We start from the raw sequence: 21332 nt of genomic DNA, 5'->3' as shown, positions 1-21332 counted from the left end.
GGAGTTGTAAGAATAATATGGTTGTCACAATAGGGGATTTTAACTTTCCTCACGTAGACTGGGACTGCCATACTGTTAAAAGTTTAGATGGGGCATTCAGGAAAGTTTACTTGGAGAGGGTAAAGCCCAGCCTGTTGTTGGGTAAGTGACTGAGGTGACGGTGAGAAGTACTTTGACAACAATGACTATAGTTATATTAGTTTAAAAATGGTATGGAAAGGGATAGAAGTGGTCGACGGGTTCAAGCTGGGGCAAGGCAAATTTTGACCCCCTGAGCTTGTCTTCTTTAGGCATTTTTGGTCGAACTACTTGCAGTCCTTGGGAACCCAAGTTTAAGAGAAGCACACAGACGCGGAACAGTACTAATACTTGGGTGGCAATAAGTAACTGTTCCGCTCTCTGCTGTTTACAGGATGACCTCCGCTGCTTCGACGTCAGCGCGCTGGGTGCGAACTGCGCTGCGTGGCCGAGGCGGAAGAAGGTGAGTGAAGTAGCGGGCGGTGGAGCTGACAACCGTCAGAACCCGCACCGGCCCCGACATGCTTAAGTCGGATCCTATTCGTTTCTGAATATTACAGGGAATGTTATAAAATATAGAGCAAAGTTATTCCCGGAAAAATAAAATCTCACAGTGAAAATAAAAGGATAATTAATACCGTCGCATGATGCACGAGAAAATGTTATGCCGATTGACAAATACGAACGAATTAGATTTCCTCTTATTTCTCTACTATATTCTCAGGCCTCGTATTCATGAATTACAAATGCACGTGATCTCTCCCGATTCTGTTTCCACCACCCTTAATCCCTGGGTAATTTGACTCCCGTGAAATGAAAGTGAAACTCTTGAAAAACAGGCCAAGCAGAATCTGGGAAGAGAAAGGAAAACATTAGCTGTGTCTCTACATATATATATAGATCTGAACAATGATGGCGTTTGTGGAGAAAAGGAATTTGCAATTTATTTTGAACAAATACACAGTGATTTAATTGACAATCTTAGACATGCCTTCTGCTATCTATACCATTTATGAGATCCAGGGGTGTTTGGATAACCATGATTCGGGGAACATGGAGTTGACGCTGAATGAAAGATAGTAGACTAATGCAGCATCATTAAAGGTGGCGACAATCGATTTTCGTTCAGCAAATACCCCTGGAGGTCAGGGTCTGAGGTTTGTAAATTTGCAGTAAAGTTGATAAGTTTTTTTCCACAAATAAGTTATTAATTTGCATTGGAATATATTGAACACAGGTAATAAACATTAATGGGTTCACAGTTAAAAGTACTGTTTGCAGTTCAGGACCTATAAGAAGAACGTTGTTGCTTTAGAGAAGGTAGATTAGCATTCATTTGGATGCTGTTAAGCATGAGGAAAATAAATATAATTTGGCAACTTGGATTTATTCCATTGCCACAGTACAGATGTGATGCAAAAATGTTGAAAATTATGCAGGATGCCACAGTGAATACAGCTAGAACTACACTAGTATGGATGGCAAATATTCAGACTTTGTTAATTGTAAGACATTTGAAACAACAGCAGGAGAAAAATCTGGAAACTGAACCCAGAGTTTCGATTCAGATAGAGACTTTCAATACAGGAGACATTTTGGGAAGATTAGGAGTCATAAACAGTAAGTTGATACTGGCTATAGCATGGAAACTGACTCTAGTTCAACTCATCTCATTGAGATGCCTAGTTCCATTCCCTCTGCATTTGTCCTGCCTCCCTCTAAATGTTTCCTAACCATGGGGTTGGAGAAAAGTACTATCAAATGATTATTTTTAAAACTTTTCTACTTTGATATTCATTAAGTGTATTTAATTAAATTAACTTATTTTCTTACAAAGTCATACAGAGAGTATTCACCCTGTAAAGTTAATGCCAATTTTGAGGGCAGCTGTCCCATCACCCCTCCCTCCCTTTTCCCCATATACCCCTCACAACATACTCTGTTTCATACATGTCCATCAACCTCTCCCCCCCCCCCCCCCGCACTTGCCAGTATCCTACACCAAGGATATTTACAGGCACTAGTTAGCCTACCAGCACACCTTTGTGATGAGGGAAGAAGCTTGGCTGCTGGAAGAAAGAACACACAGTCATGGAGAGAATGTGAATACACCCAGACAGCATCCAAAATTAGAATCCTGAAGGTGAGGGACGTCAGCAATATTGTATCAAGTTGAATTGGTGGCAAATCACTAGGAGGTAGTATTTATAATGGTGGTATTTCACTTGTATTTGATATATTCACAGTGGTTATGTCTTGACAGATGCTTCTCCTTGCCGCCTTTATAATCCCTGCCGTGTGGGTATTGGTATTGCTCTGGTATTATATCTGCAGAAGGTCGCCGGGCCTTTTGCACCAGTACCTCTTTCAGTGGTATGTGAGCCTGCTAAGCCTCTCGCAGAGGCGAAGACTTGAACTCAGCACCAAAGATGTTCGACAAGTGCAGCAAAGCACTCTGCTGCACAGGCTCCACAAGGACAGAAACACCGAGTATGGAAAAATGTACCGATTCTCTGAAGTTACAGACCGTGAATCTTTCTGCAACTTCCACCCCCTGACACAATATGGTCACTATAAAGATTACATCCGGCGCATTGGCAAAGGAGAAGAAAATATATTGATTTCAGAGAGACCAAGTGCCCTCTCTGTGACATCAGGGACCTCAGGCTCTACCGCTATCTTACTGAGTGTCAAAACGGCAATTAATGACTTCCATCAGGTACTGGAACTTTATATAATGTGTATCTTTGTGTTTAATGTCTAAAGGAGTGGCATGCTAACGTAGTGGTTAGTGCAATTTCACTGATCAGGGTTTGATTCCTGCCATGGTCCGTAAGAAAAGTCTGTGTGTTCTGCCAGTGACTGCGTGGGTTTGCTCTGGGCGCTCTGGTTTCCTCCCACATTCTAAAGACTTACGAGTCAGGCTTAGTAAGTTGTGGACATGCCAAGTTGGCACTGGAAGCATGGTGCCACTTCCTGGCTGCCCCCACAATCTTTGCTGATTTGATTTGACACAAACAATGCATTTCACTGTATGTTTTGATGTACATGTGACAAATAAATCTAATCTTTACATTTAACTACTGATTTCTTTCTACTTCATTCATCCATTAATTGAAGAATCGAGGATCCAAGGGCACGGACACACCTTTAGAACTGAGATGAGGAGGAATTTCTTTGGCCACAGGATGATGAATCTGTAGAATTTGTTACCACAGAAGACCGGGGAAGCCAGGCCATTGTGTTTATTTAAGGTAGAGATTGATATGTTCTTGATTGGAAAGGGAGTTAAGGTTTATGGGGAGAAGACAGTAAGATGTGGTTGGAAATAATATCAGTCATGATTGAATGGTAGAGCAGACCTGATGGGCCAAATGGCCTAATTCTGCTCCTATATCTTATGATCAAATTAAGGCAACATTGCTCCTGCTTCTCCTCTGCTATAATTTTGAGGTTCTGTGTTGTGATTCTCATTGACTTCTGAGTACAATGCTCAATGGAAAACTTGGTGTGTAAACACAGAAAATGTGGTATGATTTCGGGTGAGCAGTGATGATGAGCAGTAAGTTGTTTCACATTGTAGCAGAATTTGATTTCCTTTGAAATTTTAATCTGTTGTGAGCAATGCTACAGGAGATAGGTAAGATACATATGTATTTAAATCAAAGACTAACCAAGTAGATATCAGTTGCATCACAAAGTCTTTTGTGTGAATCATAAACATAATGTAACCAGACATTCTGCAGATAGCTTTCACTGTGCAAATTATGATCAGTAAATTCAGTGACATTTAAGCAAAAAGCAACGTAATTGTTAGTCAGTGACCTTGCTCAGGCAATGAAGAGTATGTCTTTGCACAGGAGAGTTTGAGTCATTCCCCCCAGGAAGTGGGGGAGGGGGTTGTAGAACTGAAACTTGCTTTTGCACAAGGAGAAAACTGGAAAATGGAATGTTAAACACAAAAGATTCTGCAGATGCTGACAATCCAGAGCTACACACACAAAATGCTGAAGGAACGCAACAGGTTAGACAGCGTCAATGGAAATGAATAAACAGTCGATATTTTGGGCCGAGAACCTTCATGAGGACTGGAAAGGAAGGGGTAAGAAGGTGGGGGGAGGGGAAGGAGTACAAGCTAGAAGGTGATCGGTGAAGCCAGATGGATGGGGGAAGGGGGATGAATTAAGAAGCTGGGAGGTGATAGGTGAAAAAAGTAAAGGGCTGGAGAAGAAAGAATCTTTATAGAAGAGAAGAGTGGATCATGGGAGAAAGGGAAGGAGGAGGCATACCAAGAGACGTGATAGGCAGATGAGGAAAAGTGAAGAGTTAAGAAGGGTGCCAGAGGGGAGAATTCAAGAAGAAAGAAGGGGAGTGGGGGAAGAAATGACCAGAAGGAGAAATCACTGTTCATGCCATCAGGTTGGAGCTACCCAGACTGAATATGAGGTGTCGCTCCTCCAACCTGAAAGTGGCCTCATCATGGCAGTAGAGGAGGCCATGGAGCAACATGTCGGAATGGGAATGGAGATTGGAATTAAAATGGTTGACCAGCAGGAAATCCTGCTTTTTGTAAATGGAGTGAAAATGCTAGACAAAGCAGTTCCCCCAATCTATATTAGGTCTCACCAATGTAGAAGAGACTGCATCGGGAGCCAGATACAGTAGGTGACCCCAACAGATTTGCAAGTGAAGTATTGCCTCACCTGGGAGGACTACTTAGGGCCAGGAATGGTGGTGAGGAGGAAGTGAATGGGCAGGTGTACCACTTTTTCCACTTGCGGGGATAAGTGTCAGGAGGGAGATGAGGGGTAAGGGACAAGTGGAGAAGGGAACCAGAGGGGGCGTGACCCCTGCGGAAAACAGGGAGGTAAAGATGTGTTTGATGTTAGGGTCCCGCTGGAAGATGAAGTGTTGCCTGGTATTGGTTGGGTCGAGGAGAACGTATGTCTCCAGCGGCTGAAGAGAAAGGAGCAGAAGGTGCCTTCCTCCTTGTATCCTTACACCAGTTTGTGTCTGTAATCAACCTGGTAAAAGGACAATAAAGACAAAAGTTCAAACGTTACAGTAAGTCAGAAAAGGATGGAATAAGATGAGCTAAAAATATAATTGATGTACATGGGACAAATAAAAAAGAGTCTCTGCACCCAATCATATTTGTAAATTGCAACTGTTATATGTGTGTATGCATCTGTGTTATGAGTTATTCTCCACCGTATACAGATTTACACTATAACTCAGCAGAATATAGAGTTTGGGCTTTAAAGAAGCAAATATATCTCTCAAACTGAGTATAAGACAATTACATATTAGTTAAACCAATACAATGTGGGGCAGCATGCAGTGTCGTCATGGAATAACCATGATAGTTTGCATATACACAGGAAGTTGCAGTTTTGAGATGCCTGCCTCGTGCCTGGCTGTGGTGGAAAAGTCCCTCACCAGTGTATTGTCATTACAACCCCCTTAATGCCATGAAGTAGTGATATTTGCTCACTTTTTATCTGATAATCATACCTGCAAATGGATGGAACCTGTGTAGGAAATTATAATGGTGATAGGTCATAATGATAAATAATCTCACTAATCCTGAAATTTCAATTTAAAAGTGTAGAATGTACTTAGAATTTAGTGCTTGCTTGTTCGTATTTAGCTAACTTTTTATTTTCTGTACATTATTTCAATCTATGCTTTTTGGTTTAGACGGTCACAGTGAGCCTCAATGTTGCTTTTCTGTTCACCTCACTGACTCTGTTTTAAATCCTTACAGAGTATCCAGACATTGTCAACTTTCAGCTCTTTAATGGTTGGTCCTGGTTCCAGTAAACAAATGGATTAATTATAAAAATCAATAAAGTAACAAAATCTGATTCCCAGCAAAACTTATAAGTTTTCATAATGAAAATATTGAAAGCTTTTGAAGGATTACTTCAAAATGAAGATATTGATTATATTAATAATTTAAAATCTTACTGAAAATATTAAGAATATATTGACATTGTTGGGTTGTGATTTATTATTCCTTGACTGAACTGATTTAACTGGAGGTGTGGTTCCAGTTAGTAATCCAAATCAAGATCAACTGTATTCGGCATATACACTTAAACGTGTTAGGAATTTGTTGTGGTGTATTGGTCAGGGTGCTACGTGCAACAAAAAAGTCCAACAATTTTTTAAAAATGATATTAAAAAAAGTAGAGTTTAAAATAAAAAATAAAGCTGGGTTAAGTATGGATATGGAATAAAATGTGCATAAATACATAAATACCAGCATGTATTTACAATGTAAATAGCATTATAACAAGTGGTTGAAAGTTTACAGTGCAGCGATGGGAGTAATAGAGGGGGGCGAGGGGGCTAATGAGAATGGTCAACCAGTTTATCTGCCTGGGGGAGAAGATGTTTAAGATGGTGTGAAGCTGTTGGTTTTAATAGCTCTATAGTGCTTTCCAGAAGAGAGCTTTTGGAAAAGGCAGTTTGTAGGATGGGTAGTGTCTGCAATGGTTTATCCTGCCCACAGCTTCGTCCTGAACACATACTGTACAGGTCCTGCAGTGATGGCAGACTGCAGCAATGACCTTTTCTGCTGTCCTGACAGCTCACTGTAGTTTTTGTACATTGTGAGAGGATGCTGCACCATACTGAACTGGGAAGTCGCGCTGAAGATGCCTTGGCTTGTGCTGGAGACCATTTTGTAGGTGTACATCAGCCACTATGTGGCTGAGGGAGTCGGTGAATTAGCTGCCTTGACCTGGATGGGTGTTGAGTTGCTCGGGTGGAGGGGAGATGAAATGATCTAATAAAGTTGAGAATCAAATCCTCAACACAGATTCAGCAGATGCTGGAAATCCAGAGTTAATACACATGAAATGCTGGATGAAGGGTCTCGGCCCAAAATTTCAACTCTATTCCTCTCTGTAGATGCTGCCAGACCTGCTGATTTCCTCCAGCATTTTGTGTTTGTTACTCGGGTAGGAGGAGAGCTGCCTTTGGCATCCCAGACCAGTGTGAAGTTTACAGTTGGGATGTCATCTGTAAGCAATTCCTTAAAGTCAAGTTTGTTCCTATTATTTAAAATGATAGATACTTGTTATAGAAATAACCATAGTGATTTATCCAGTATATTGAAACTCTTTGCTATCACTGCCTTATATTAACACTATCTAAAACTATTGATTTTCTCCATGTTTCAGGCCTTTGGTGCATGCTATAATGCAAGGATTAATACCTACCCACAAACCAGAAATCTACAGAGAACTGCAAAGTTTTTCTACCCACCGGTTTGGAGAAAGTCAGAATCCGATATTCCAATTGGCTCCGGCTATGTCTCTACAATGGCTTCCAAACACTCACTGAGTTTGTGCTCGACACCTGTGGCCGGATATGAAATAACAACTGCAGCGGAGGCACAGTACATCCACCTCCTTTTTGCCCTCAAAGATCACACTTTGGGGATCCTGGAGGCGAGCTTTGCTTCCATAATCTATCATGCTTTTGTTTTCCTGCAGCTTCGGTGGGAACGATTGGTTGAGGACATTAGGGTGGGGCGTGTAAATCCCGAGCTGACTGTTGCCGAAGGTGTTCGCCTGAAGTTAAATGCCCAGTTAAAGCCTGATCCTCAAAGAGCCCTGAAGCTTGCTGGAGAGTTTGTGAGTGGATTTAAGGGAATTGCTCGCAGAGTGTGGCCCCACCTCAACTTGGTTGTTGCTGTGGATTCTGGGGCGAACAAACTGTATGGTGATCACCTGAAACGATTCTACTGTGAAGGTGTTCCTATTTACTCTCCTATTTATGCAGCCACTGAAGGTAACGAGGATTCACTTGGCTTAGCGTAATACCCTAACTACTTAGCAAATTTCTGTGTTTCGTCACCTTCCAGGGTCAGATAAATGAGGCAAGCAGCTCTCAGACTCACTCAGATATACCTGCCAATCATGAGCTTGAATTTATTTGGTGTCTTTAACATAGAAAATTGATCCCAAGGCAGAACGGCTTCATAGGGAGAAAGCTGCCAAGCCTAAAATGGAATAGTAGCCAAAAGCTTGGTTGATGATTTTGGAGGCGGACCCAGAGTATTAAGCTTGGCCCAGACTGGCTTACTCCTTTTCCGTCCTGTGTACAGGATCATGGGGGATCTCGCCAGAAATGTGCAAATGATTATAAACACATTTTTTGCAGATGCTGGAAATCCAGAGTGAACACGCACGAAATGCTGGAGGAACTCAGCAGGCCAGGCAGCTGAGTTCCTGATAAAAGATCTCAGCCCAAAACATTGTTGATCGTGCCTGACCTGCTGAGCTCCTCCAGCATTTTGTGTGAATGATTATGTTGATCGTGTCTCAGGATCACAAGCTGATTTTAGAACAGTGCAGTACAGTACAGGCCCTTCAGCCCACAATGTTGTGCCGACCTTTTAACCTACGCCAAAATCAATCTAGACCTTAATCCTCCATTTTTCTTACATCCATGTGACTATCTCTGAGTCTCTTAAATGTCTGTAATGTATCAGCCTCTGCCGCCAACCCGCACCCACTGTACTGCTGTTGCAAGGAATGAAGTGATGTTGTCAGTGATATTAAATCTGATTCTGTGTAAGAAAGAAATTTACCTCTGGCATCTCCCCCCTCAACTTTGCTCCACTCACTTTAAAAGGATGCCCTCTGGGATTATGCGTTGCCACGCTGGTGCAAAAAAAAACGTTCTGGCTGTCCACTGTCTGTGCCTCTCATTCTGTTGCACACATTTCTCAAGTCGCCTCTTATTCTCCTTTGCTCCAAAGAGAAAAGCCCTAACTCGTTTCAATCTATCCTCATAAGACATGTTCTCTAATCCAGGGCCATTCTGGTAAACCTCTTTTGCATCTTCTCTAAAGCTTCCACAACCTTCCTATAATACAACAGTACAGCACAGGACAGGCCCTTCGGCCCGCAACGTTGTGCTGAACCAAATAAATTGGTAATCAAATGGCCATCGAAACTAATCCCTACTGCCTGCACAATGTCCATCTCCGTCACATTCATTTGCCTATCTAAATGTCTCCTAATGTATCTGCCTCTACCACCACCTCAGCATTGCAGGCACCTGCCACTCTGTGTTTATATAAAAAAAATTGCCCCTCACACCTCCTTTCAAATTCCCCCATCTCACCTTAAATGTATGCCTTCTGGTATTAGACATTTCAACCCTGGGGAAAAAGTAGGTCTACTCTATCTGTGCCTCTCATAATCTTATAACCCTCTATCAGATCTCCCCTCAGCCTCTGTCGCTTCAGAGAAAACAACCCAATGAGACAATCTTTCTCTTCTTCTCTGTCATTACGTCCTTGCTATGAAATACATCAAGGAAATGAGGCAGAAGTTACAGGTTATCAAAATAGATATTCAGCTGTGTATCATGATGTTGAATATTCTTTCAGTTAAGGCAGTCCTAGTATTCAATGTGTCTGTCAAGTTCTGGCCACTTGTTAGTTATTTGATGATTTCCTTGTCCCTTTATGCTGACAAATTAAATTGGTTTATTATTGTCCATGTACCAATGTACGGTTTTGCATGCTATCCATACAGATCATTTCATTACATCAGTACATTGAAGTAACACATGGAGAAAGCGATTACAGAATAAAGTGTTACAGTTACAAAGTAAGTGGAGTGCAGGCAGACAATAAGGTGCAAGCTCATGACTAGGTAGATGTGAAGTCAAGAGTCTACCTTATTGTACAAGAGGTCTGTTCAATAGTCTTGTACAGTGGGATAGAAACTGTCCTCGAACCTTGTGGTACGTGCTTTCAGGCTTTTGTATAACCTACCTGATGGGAGTGGGGAGAAGAGAAAATTTTGGGGTTAGGAAGGTTGTTTTACAGAGGCCATAAGGTAAGATAAAACTTTATTTATCCCGAAGGAAATTATTGTTGCAAGGTTGTTCAGTCAGAAATATATACTTTAAAATACAAAACGTAAGCATTGAGGTATAAAAGTACAAAATGTGCTTTAAAATGTAATAATGCAAAACACAGATGTGCAATGAAACCGTACTTGAGGAGGAGGAGTTGTAGAGTTTTATAGCGACAAGGAGAAAGGCTCTCCTGTGGCGTTCAGAGGTACCATGAGAGGGAAGCTGGTTTTCATGACATGCTTCATGTGAAAACCTTGTCATTTAGCCTGCCCTTAGTGAAAAGATATTTGGAACATGTAAACTACTGACTGAATAAAGCTGAGTAAGAGCAGTCATCTCCCCAGTGAAATTGACCATCTGGTGTCCACCTTCCGGTGTGAACATGGTAGGTTCTAGAATGGCTTGGGGCAGAAGAATTTCTGCAACATTAGGATAACGTCATGGGTTTAGCTCACCAATTTCAGAACAGCTTCCACGAGGAAATCTGCAGATGCTGGAAATTCAAGCAACACACACAAAATGCTGGTGGAACACAGCAGGCCAGGCAGCATCTATAGGAAGAAGCACAGTCGATGTTTTGGGCCGAGACCCTTCGCAGGACTGTCGACAGTGCTTCCCACCAGCATTTTGTGTGTGTTGTCAGAACAGCTTCTTCAGGTTTCTGAACAGTCCACCAACCCATGAGCACTCCCATTATTGCTTTTTTTTTGCACTACTTATTTGTTTTGTAATTTATAGTCATACTTTTCTTTGCAGTGTACTGCATAATAATAAACCATGCCATATTGGTTAGTGATCATAAATCTGATTCTGGAAAGGATTGAATTGATCCTGATGATTCTACAAACAGTGATCACTTTGTTGGGTTCCTTTTTTACCTAATAAAGTGGTCACTGGGTGTATGTTCATGGTCTTCTGCTGCAGTGGCCCATCCACTTCAAGGTTCGACGTGTTGTGCAGTCAGAGATGCTCTTCTGCACACCGCTGTTATAATGTCTGGTTATTCGAGTTACTGTCACCTTCCTTTAAACTTTGGCCATTCTCCCCTGACCTCTCTCATTAAGAGGACATTTTTGCCCACAGAACTACCACTCGCTGGATGCTGTTTGTGTTTCGCATCATACTAGAGGCTGTTGTGTGTGAAAATACTGGGAGATCAGCAGTTTCTGAGATACTCAAACCACCCCATCTGGCACCGGTGATTATTCCACAGTCAAAGTCACTTAGATCATATTTCTTCCCAATCCTGGTATTTGGTCTGAACAACTGAACCTCTTTGACCATGTCTGCATGTTTTTATGCATTGAGCTGCTGCCACATGATTGGCTGATGAGATATTTGCTTTGACGTTCAGTTGTAGCTAATAAAGTGACCATGGACCGTGTGATTGGTTCAAACAGCCTGATACCATACTGCAGTTTCAGTGTAATCCTATATAGGGATCTTCTGTATTGCAGGGGATCTTGTGTTCTAGGTTTTGATATGAAATGGTGGGCATGAAATGTTCTTCTGGTCTTAACCTAATGTAGCCATTGGACAATCCCGAAAGATGAATTTTCATTATTAACGACACTGATTGAACTTGCATTGGCGTGGTGGTGGAGTTACTGAACCGATATCCAAAGGTCAGGAAAGTTGATGAAGAGACTCGAGTTCAGATCCCTTGTGAGGTAGTGGGGGAATTTAAGTGTAAGAATTTGAATTGATCTGGAATTTAGTCTTCTAAACTCTAGGGAGTACAGCCCCAGAGGCATCAAACATCGCTCATATGTTAACTGAAATGGCAATTAGAAATGACCGATGAGCAACACAGTCTGTGAATAAATACACCAAATAAGATGAGCTCTGGCATAGAATAATCCATTTACAGTTTGCTCTTGAGCTCAAGCAGAGGTTTGGCCAGTGAATGCTGACAGACTGCATAACTGGAGCCTGACACTCTCAACCCCTCTCGTCCTTGTGCATACTTTCCAACAAGAATCATTGAACAGCAGGGAGGAACTGGAACACTAGCTCTTTTATTTCCCCGATTTAGCTCAAGGGCACTTAAAACAAATGTGAGTATGTTTGTTGAAACATCTTGAACCTATTTCCTAGGCCTCATCGGAGTGAATCTGTGGCCAGAACGGCAAGAGCGACATTACCTTCTATGTCCGCTATCAATGTTTTATGAATTTATTCCTGTTAACTTCTCTGAAGATGAACGACCACAAACACTGTTTATGGAGGAAGTGAAGGAAAACGAATTATATGAACTGGTCATCACCAATGCATCTGGTTTGTACAGGTAAAACATCAGATATTTAAAGATTGTTACTTGCTTTCTTGCATTATTAAGAAAGTAAAATATCAGCATATTGTAAAATTATATTCAAAGGCAAAGGTTTTGTTACGTACCCTGTAACTGGGTCACTTACCAGCAAAGATAGAGAGGTCCGTTGAAGTCTGATGGTACTATTTTTAACAGTATTTATTGATAGAAATACACAAAAATAATATCAATGCAAACACACAGATAATATACGTCATCAATACTAAATCTAAAAGCGCGGGTATAATAATAATCAATAAGAAATAAGCTGTATCGTTGTCTAGGGGATAATGAATTGTCCGATGGAAATATATAGTTCGTTCAGTTCATACAGGCTGCAGCCGCTGGGGACCCTGTGTGGCAATTGTTGGAGAGAGAGAGACGGGTTAAAACTTGCCCATTCTGTTTATGATGTCAATCCTTCAAGAGTCGTTGAGAGTTGAGTTCCCCGTTGTTAACTAAAAACCGTTTTTCCATGGCAAAGGTCACCGATTCCGGGCAAATGGAAGCGGACGCACGTGGCCTTCCACCGGCTTTTGCTATTACGGGATCGCTAGTGTTTCTTCTGGTGCGTCTGAGGGGCTGTTCCCACAGACCCTCTTTTTATCCTGACTCACAGGGTCTCAGGTGTCAATCAGGTTGGGGATGATGCAATCCCTCCACCAACCTCCTCCTTGGTTCATTGCCTGGGGCTTCGATGCATCGTGCAGGATGCAATACACAAGTCCGTCTCCAAGAGACAATAGCCGGTATCAATGGGTCCGCCTTTCGGAGGCCAGGACACAGTCCAACCCTTTTGTGGATTCTGCATGTCTTTCTCTCATTTTCTGTGTCCCCTGAACTGACGTAATAGTGATCTTGCGATTCTCACAAAGGAGCGGGCTACCCCGCACCCTTCGGCCCTTCAGAGCTGTGGCACATTCGTAACAGTTTAAAAATGCAGCACAATTAAAAAAAAATTATTACTGTTGGTTCTGTTTTATTAATTGAAGACACTATTGATGGCTGTCTGTTCTCTATCCTCTTTGCTACTGCCATCTTAGGGAAGCATCCCAGTAATGTTGAAGGTCAATAGGTGAACAAACCTCACAAAGCATATGTGATTTTAAAAGCTTTATAATCATCATGCTTTGTAAAGTACTTGAGCTTCATCGAGCAACATCTATCACACATCTTGTTCTGAGCTCATAATGGACCTGTGAGTGTCTGCTTCCTACTTAACTTGTAAACTGCTGAATGCAAGCAGTCCCCATTCTGTAGTCACCATTCGCACAGTCCACTATACTAACTTATCCTGAAACACTAACCCTGTTCCTCTCTCTTCAGATGCTGTCTAATCTGCTTTTATTGCAGCTTTTTCACCTCAGTTTTTGTTTAGCTTGTCAATGACTGTTTAATTTCTGGTATAATTCTGCTGAACCCAGACCAGGGTTAGCACATCCTTCCCCATGTGAAGAGCCACTGACCTGAAAGGATTAACTCTGCTCTCTCCTGCTGATGTGTACAGTACCTGCTGAGCTTTCCAGCAGTTTTTAAAAATTTATTGTACTCCATGTGAATTTTAACCAGAACTTTGTGCATTTCAGCCATCCTGTGTGTGTTCCAGACTTCTCAACTTAAAGGTGAAGCTTTAGAGAGGATGCAGAGGAGATATACTAGCATACTGCCTGGATTACAGAGCATATTTAATGAGGATAGGTTGAGCTAGCTAGGGCTTTTCTCTTTGGAACAAAGGAGGATGAGGTAACTTTATACAAGATGTAACTCTGTCATCAGTTACTGCATACATAGATGTCCACTCCATCTAAACTCTAAGCTTGGCTGCCACTGTTAAGTTTTGTATGTATCCAGGTTTACTTTTGGCCTTTGGGGATCACGAGGAAAATGAGAAATCCATAGCTGCATGTTGTATGACCTTGTAGTACCAACATTTAGCCACAGGATGGAGCTCTGATTTAACGGAAGCGTGCAACAGTGAGCGTTCCTCTGATTCTCATCTCTGGGAATGTCCGCACCCAGCAGGTGATCATACAATATGTACAAACATAACCGTGCAAAGTACTGAAGTTGTTGTTGACACAGCAATACTTCCTGCATTTTCATACACCTGAAATAAATTCCACAGCTGTCTATACTGTGTTCAAGATGTCATTGTCCATGCTACACATAATTGTGCTGTATGAGTTGTGTTACTGGACTAATATTCAGAGACACGGACTAATTATCTAGAGATGTGCGTTTAATTTTCACTACTGCAGGTGCGGGATATAAAGATATGTTAATAAAATGAATTGGAAAATTGAACCATGATTGGTAATGATGACCATGAGACTTCCAGATTGTAGTTAAAACCCTATCTGGTTCCTTAATGACCTTCATTTAAGGAATTTTCCCTGGTTGTCCTTTATGCTTGCTTCAACATGGTTCCAGACCCACTGCCATCCAAAATGGTGCCAATAGCTCTTTTGAAAGACAATTATGTGCAGACAGCAAATTTTGGGTAGATACCTGTTGTGCCTTTTCTAACCTCAGGACATCCCAAACTAATTTATAATCATTGGCTTATTCTCTTTTAAAGTACAGCCATTGCTATAGCATAGAAATCGTGACATTCAATCAGTGCACAGCAAGCTCTCGTGAATAACAGTGTGATGAGATTTTTTAGTGACACGGATTTGGCGATGATTGGGGAATGGACCACTAGGGAAATTAGGGCTTTGATCAAGTTGCTCTAAATCATTCTGGCCTTCATTCCAATGACAGACTACTTACTGCCAACATGATATCAGCCGGTGAACTGCCAATAGGGCGGGGTGAGTAACGTATACTGTAACAAATAGCCTGTTGCTAAGCAGAGTCAATTACTCAATAACTAGTCAATTTAATGAGTGGATAAAATTAACGACAATGGCTACTTCTGGTAACAGCAGCTTAATTACTCCAGAAAATAACTCCCAAGTCCAAGAGACTTTAGAGATGCAGAAAAAGCTTTTAATATAATGGCTGGCTGATTTTTAGTTAGCCAGTTTGATTTGATTTTGTTTTATTTAGTGATCCAGTGCGGAGTAGGCCTTTGAGCCACGCCACCTGAGCAATCCCCAACAAACCCGATTAACCCTAACCTAATCACCGGACAACTTACAATGATTAATGAACCTACCCAGTACGTCTTTGGACTGTGGGAGGAAACTGGAGGACCCGGAGAAAACCCCACATTCTACGGGGAGGACATACAGAGACTCCTTACAGAACGCCACCGGAATTGAACTGTGAACTCGGGAACGCCCCGAACTGTAATAGCATCTTGCTAGTCGCTTCACTACCATGATGTGGAAGCTGTGGTTATTTTGGTTGGAGCATTGGGAGGTGATTTGATTGGTAATTGACCTTGCACAGGTTCCAAGCTGTGCAGTGGGAAGGTGATGAGGTAACATCAAGTATATTGTCAATTTTCTCTGCAGGTTATAAAACTATCGAAGATGACAAACTCCCTTCTGAGCTTTTATGTTCTGCTCATTTGTTAAATGCAGATGTATTTCTACTTTGGGCCCACTGGGTGATAAAGCCCCATTTAGCTAAGCTGCTTTGAAGTTTCTGAAACTGGGGTTTAGCGTTGTTTATTGGGGAATTACAGGCGCAGGGCCTCCATGTGTGAGGTACTCTGAAATAGACAGAAAACTCAAAATTCAACTTCAAGGAGTTCATGCTGTACCTCAGAAAACGTCATGATGATACTTGTTGATCCTTTCAGATACCGGATTGGAGACATTGTGAAGGTGGTGGCTTTTCACAACCAGAGTCCAGTGGTTGAGTTTAAGTACAGGTGTGCAAGTTAACTTTCATCAGTTTACTTTATCTAGTTTTTCTGAAATATTTACCTCAAAAATAATACATTGATATCTTTTTATAAATTTCTTTGTCAGGCAAGGGCAGATGTTAAATGTCAGAGGAGAAAAAATTACAGAGGAGGCCTTCTACCAAACATTACTGCGAGCTGTGAAGTTGTGGCCTGGTGTTGTGCTCCTTGATTACTGTTGTGTAGAGAGTGGCCTTTTGGGTGAGTATTATTTGATAAGTGGTAAATCTGAAGGGATTTTCCTTGTGCATTTAAATTATAGAGTATATACCATGTCTGATTTTATAACGTGTGTTGTATTACCTTTCCATCAAAACTGAAAGACAAGCTTGCAGCTGGTGATTGGAGCACCATAATGCTGAAGCAATAGCCCATTGTATACCTCTGCTGGCTAGAATCAAAGGGTTTTTGGCAGAGTCCAACAGAGAGAGCAAGATGACCATCACAGAACGAGGAATCCTCCAGCAGCTTGTTGCTCCAGATTCCAACATCTGCAGTTGCTTGTCTCCTCCAAATTTCCTCTTATTTCAGAACATAGAACAGTTTAGCACAGGACCTTCAGCCCACAATGTTGTGCCAAACTAATTAAGCCGATGATTGTTCTAATCCCTTCTGCCTGCAGGTGGTCCGTATCCCTCCATTCTCTGCATATTCATGTGTTATCAAAGTGCTTATTAAATACCTCTGTCATATCTTCCTCCATCACCTCCCTTAGGCACCCACCACTGACTGTGTTTCGATGAGGTCTCTTTTCACAGAGTTCCAGTGTTTACTTTTTACTTATTTACGCCTTTGCTGTCTATGTATCACTTGTTCCTCTAAGCCCAACACAAGTGCCTATGTCCAGACTGATTGAATGGTGAGGGATTCTGCCCTTTGTAGATACCTCATCCAAAGCACAGGACAGATGAGGAGTGCCCGAAGGCTTGTTTTTCAAAAAAAAACTGGACACTGGCAGTGTGGAGTTGATGAAAAATTTGTCCAGCTTTTGAAGGCAAGAAGTATAATGTAATACATAGCACAGACATAGATGATATTCAATACAGTCAGAAATACTGATGCATGGAATTTGTCTGGCACTTGAGGAAGAACTCAATCTTGGAAGGAAACTCGAAGGACCATTTTAACGTTTGTTTCGCACAGAGATCAAAGACTAATCCACCCAAGTTCCCTCTTTCCACATTTTGTTACATTACTAAGGAAGCGTTGTTGTTCCTCTCCGTGTCTTGTGCTGCATCAGGTGGCAACCTTGCACTTAACCGGTTTTTTACCAGGCAGAGTTGCTAGCTCAGCACTTAACCCAGCACGCAAGGAGCCACTCGGATTCGAACCCAGTGCTGATGCCACTACACCACAGGCTTAGGGAAGCGTGTTCTTGTCTTAATGGTGAATCTTTTACCTCTGCTGTGTAGATGTACCATGGAGCCCAAGAGCCTGTTCAAAGAAGAGCAGGAAGATCGCACTTCCTTGAATAATCTTAGATATTAATCAAACAGGTTCCACATGTCACGAGAAGACAGAAATAGTTGCTTTCTCATTACTGATGGCTAACATTGTTCCTTCAGTCAACACCACTCAGAAATAGATTAACTGGATATTAGTCCATGTCTGCTTCCCAGTGGTATTTTGCTATGTTTAAATTAACTGTTACAATTTAGCAAATTGCAATGATGAACTTCAAAGTTAATCAATTAGTTATAAATTATCCATAAGATTTATCCAGAACACGATGTGTAAATGAAAATTCTTTCTGTCAGTGTACCAATATAGTCCATCAGATTAATGCTATGATGGATTGTAAACTTATCTTACCATTTTATTAAGGAAAATTGTAGCTCTTAATTTTCAGTGGCTTTACAGTGTGTAAAATATTGATAATTATACTAAGGTTCTTGACTGTGACATCTAGGGGCTGATTTTGCTCAATCTGTAGCAAGGTGATCAATGTTAGTAAACTTGGAGTAACTATAACTCTGCTATTGTAATATAAAATTGCCTGTTTTTAATTCAAAATTATTGTAAAGCATTTCATTGGCAACAAAAACTGCTGAAATACAGGGTTATGCAGATAATTTTGAATCCTTTACAAGTAGTTCAAATTTCTTCCTATAGGGCAATTTTGTGGTGGTTCAGATCCTCATTATGAGGTATTTGTAGAGATAGAAGGAGTCAGAAACTTGTCAGAGGAACAGCGTTACAAGGTGAGGCTCCATCTTTATTTTCCTTTATGGAGAAAAATTATGCTCATTTAAGCTTAAAATTATCTCACCTTCAAAGTTTTCAGACAGCTGTAAAGCAATGCTATCTGATAATTAATATAATCATAGAAATCATGTAAAATAGCCATTTTCCTATTTTGATTGGTAGTAGATTTATCTATTCCCCTCATCAGAGCATTATAGGTAATTTTAGATTTAATTTCTGTTTAATTGCTAACAAAAGCTAAGCTGTATTTTAATGATTATTTTAAACGTTATTGTTATTAACCTCCACTCTTCAATCTCCTTCAGTTGGATCAGTGCCTTCAAGAGGATTCAACAGTGTATCAATTATTTCGACGCAAAGGCAGCATTGGACCAATGAGAGTTCACATTGTTGCAACGGGCAGCTTCAAGGAGCTAACAGATTTCATCATCGCAAATTTAGGCACTTCGCATAATCAGTTCCAAATCCCCCGTGTTCTGAAGAACAAACAATTTTTGGACTTCATTCAAAGAAAAGTAATTTCATGAAGTCTTTGCTTTTTAGTTTCATGTCTTTGAGCCTTAATTTAGCTTCATTCACCTCTTCCTTACGTTGGATTGATAAAGGCCAACAGCAGCTCTTTTTGGATGTAATTCTGCCTGACTCTTGTGACTGATTTTGTTTTTACCCTTTTGTTATGAGTCTTCATGAAGTCAGTCCTGGGGGTTGGTGGTGCAGGGGTGCGGGGGTTGTGGTTGGAGCTGGTCAGACTGTGCAAGCTCCATTGGAGCATGGAACCAACCCGGATGGAGAATCATTGTCATTTTGCCAATATTTGGATTAGCTTCATATGAGGTCTCTGCAGTGAAAATTGTGGATTGGATGTACTAGAATGAACTAAAATCCTGCCTCAGGCACTCTGGGAGAGTGCTTTGGTCGGTGGGATTTGCTATCTGCCAAGATGAAATCTCTTCCAGAGAAACCCACTATTATCATAACTAATCACAGCCCATTAATCTGCATAATTATTGATTTTTTTTGCTTTAAAGCAATTTACATCAGTAAACTTATACATTCAGTTATTAAATCTGCTTGTACTGCTGCAAAATTTAACTTTATTGTTCCTTCCCTTGCAAGTTACTTGCAGGGACTGCTGCCATTGTTTGACAGTGAAGAGTTCTTTTTTACTCTGTCATGTTTTAGCCCGGTTGTTGCCTGTTCACAATTAAAGTTGGAGTTGGTCCACAGCTATGCGTTTCAAATGTGGTCATTTTGATGGTAGAATCTCACCCGTGAGTGATCGCTTTCTGATATGGAGCATTTGTTTGTATATAGGGCAGGCAGTCAGCTGTTTCATCATGTGGTTGTGCCGTGGGAACTTAACACAACACCTTCAATTTAACCCAGTGTGTGTCCTCTTATGAATGCAATAACATCTGGGCAGCTATTAATCTCGCCTATTTGTGTGTGACCACAGCACAAATAAAATTGTGGATGTTTATGATGTGAATGGAGTCCTCACAGCCTTTCATAGTATTATTGGTTGATGTATTGCAGTTGAGAATTTTCACACTTGTTCTGTGACTTTTTACAAGTGCTTATCCAGATACTGTTTGATAGGCTTTCCCCATGCATTTGAGAAATGATCATTAGATCCCACCATCATCTTGCCTTCTTCCATTTAGTCCTTCCAGCTATTATCATTAATCAAAGGCTGTAATTAGTGAATGTGCCACGTTGGCAATCCAAGATTGTGAAGCTGCTTCTAAACTCTAAGGATTAATTGGGGCACAGGGGAACTACAACTGTTAAGACAGAAAGGAGTAACAATATGATTGTCCTTTATTTTAAAGTTCAAAGTAAATTGATTATCAAACTATTTTGTGTCAGTTTTCACTGTGAAAGACACTGCCGGTATGCCAGAAATTCGAGAGCATCATGTGACTGAAGTGAGTGTAGTTGCTATAACTAAGGGTTGGGAAACGGAAAGGTCTGAAGGTGGGTAAGTCACCTACACCAGATGGACTACACCAATGGGTTCTGAAAGAGATAGCTGAAGAAATTGTGGAGGCATTAGTAATGATCTTTCAAGAATCACTAAATTCTGGAATAGTTCCAGAGGACAGGAACATTGCAGATGTCGCTCCCGTCTTTAAGAAGGGAGGGAGGCAGAGGAAAGGAAATTACAGGCCAGTTAGCCTGACTTCAGTGGTTGGGAAGATGTTGGAGTCCATTATTCAGGATGAGGTTTCAGGTGAAGGCACATGATAAAATAGACCAACGTCGGCATGTTTCCTTAAGGGACGATGTTGCCTGACAAATCTGTTGGAATTCTTTGAGGAAATAACAAAGGAGAATCAGTGGATGTTGTGTAATGTGTTTTCAGAAGGCCTTTGACAAGATGCCACACATGAGGCTGCTTAACAAGATAAGAGCCCATGGTATTACAGGAAAGATGCTAGCATGGATAGAAGATTGGCTGACTGGCAGGAGGCAAAGAGTGGGAATAAAGGGGGCCTTTTCTGATTGGCTGCCAGTGGTGTTCTGCAGTAATTGATATTGGTATTAGCTTCTTTTCATGTTATATGTCAACGATTTGGATGATGGAATTGATAGTTCTGTCACCAAGCTTGCAGACAATACAAAGATAGGTAGAAGGGCAGGTAGTGTTGAGGAGGCAGGGAATCTGCCAAAGGACTTAGACAGATTCGGAAAATGGGCAAAGAAGTGACAGGTGGAATATAGTGTAGGGAAATATATGATCATACACTTTGGTCGAAGGAATAAAGGTGTAGACTATTCTTTAAAGGGAAATTTTTTTTAAAAAGCAGAGGTGCAAAGGGACTTGGGAGTTCTTGTGCAAGATTCCCTAAAGATTAACTTGCAGCTTGAGTCGGTAGTAAGGAAGGCAAATGCAATGTTAGCATTCAGTGTTAGCAATGAGGATCCCTTCACCATCTAGTGACCCTGTGATCTCTGTCTTGGAAGTGATGGAGTACTTTGTAAGGCTCTGAAAACCTGTGTCAACCAACTAACGCGGGCATTCAAAGACATCTTCAATCTCTCATTGCTACA

The 21332-nt window shown here is 41.2% G+C and overlaps 1 protein-coding gene across 2 annotated transcripts; it reads left to right on the top strand.

Moving 5' to 3' along the window:
* Positions 1-416: 416 nt before the first annotated feature.
* On the top strand, positions 417-19504 carry ghdc (GH3 domain containing). 2 transcript variants are annotated; one of them, XM_073071493.1, is made up of 8 exons: positions 417-481; positions 2282-2737; positions 7209-7821; positions 12004-12193; positions 15969-16040; positions 16141-16274; positions 18186-18274; positions 18584-19504. In XM_073071493.1, the coding sequence occupies exons 2-8, from the start codon at positions 2282-2284 to the stop codon at positions 18803-18805; spliced, it is 1776 nt and encodes a 591-aa protein (XP_072927594.1). In that variant the 5' UTR covers positions 417-481; the 3' UTR covers positions 18806-19504. The 2 variants fall into 2 exon arrangements, with proteins under 2 accessions (XP_072927594.1, XP_072927595.1); XM_073071494.1 differs by lacking the exon at positions 417-481 and adding an exon at positions 556-1175.
* Positions 19505-21332: the final 1828 nt, after the last annotated feature.

The sequence above is a fragment of the Hemitrygon akajei genome, chromosome 18 (genome assembly GCF_048418815.1).
Source record: "Hemitrygon akajei chromosome 18, sHemAka1.3, whole genome shotgun sequence".
Lineage (NCBI taxonomy): Eukaryota > Metazoa > Chordata > Chondrichthyes > Myliobatiformes > Dasyatidae > Hemitrygon > Hemitrygon akajei.
This window is presented reverse-complemented; position numbering and strand designations above follow the sequence as displayed.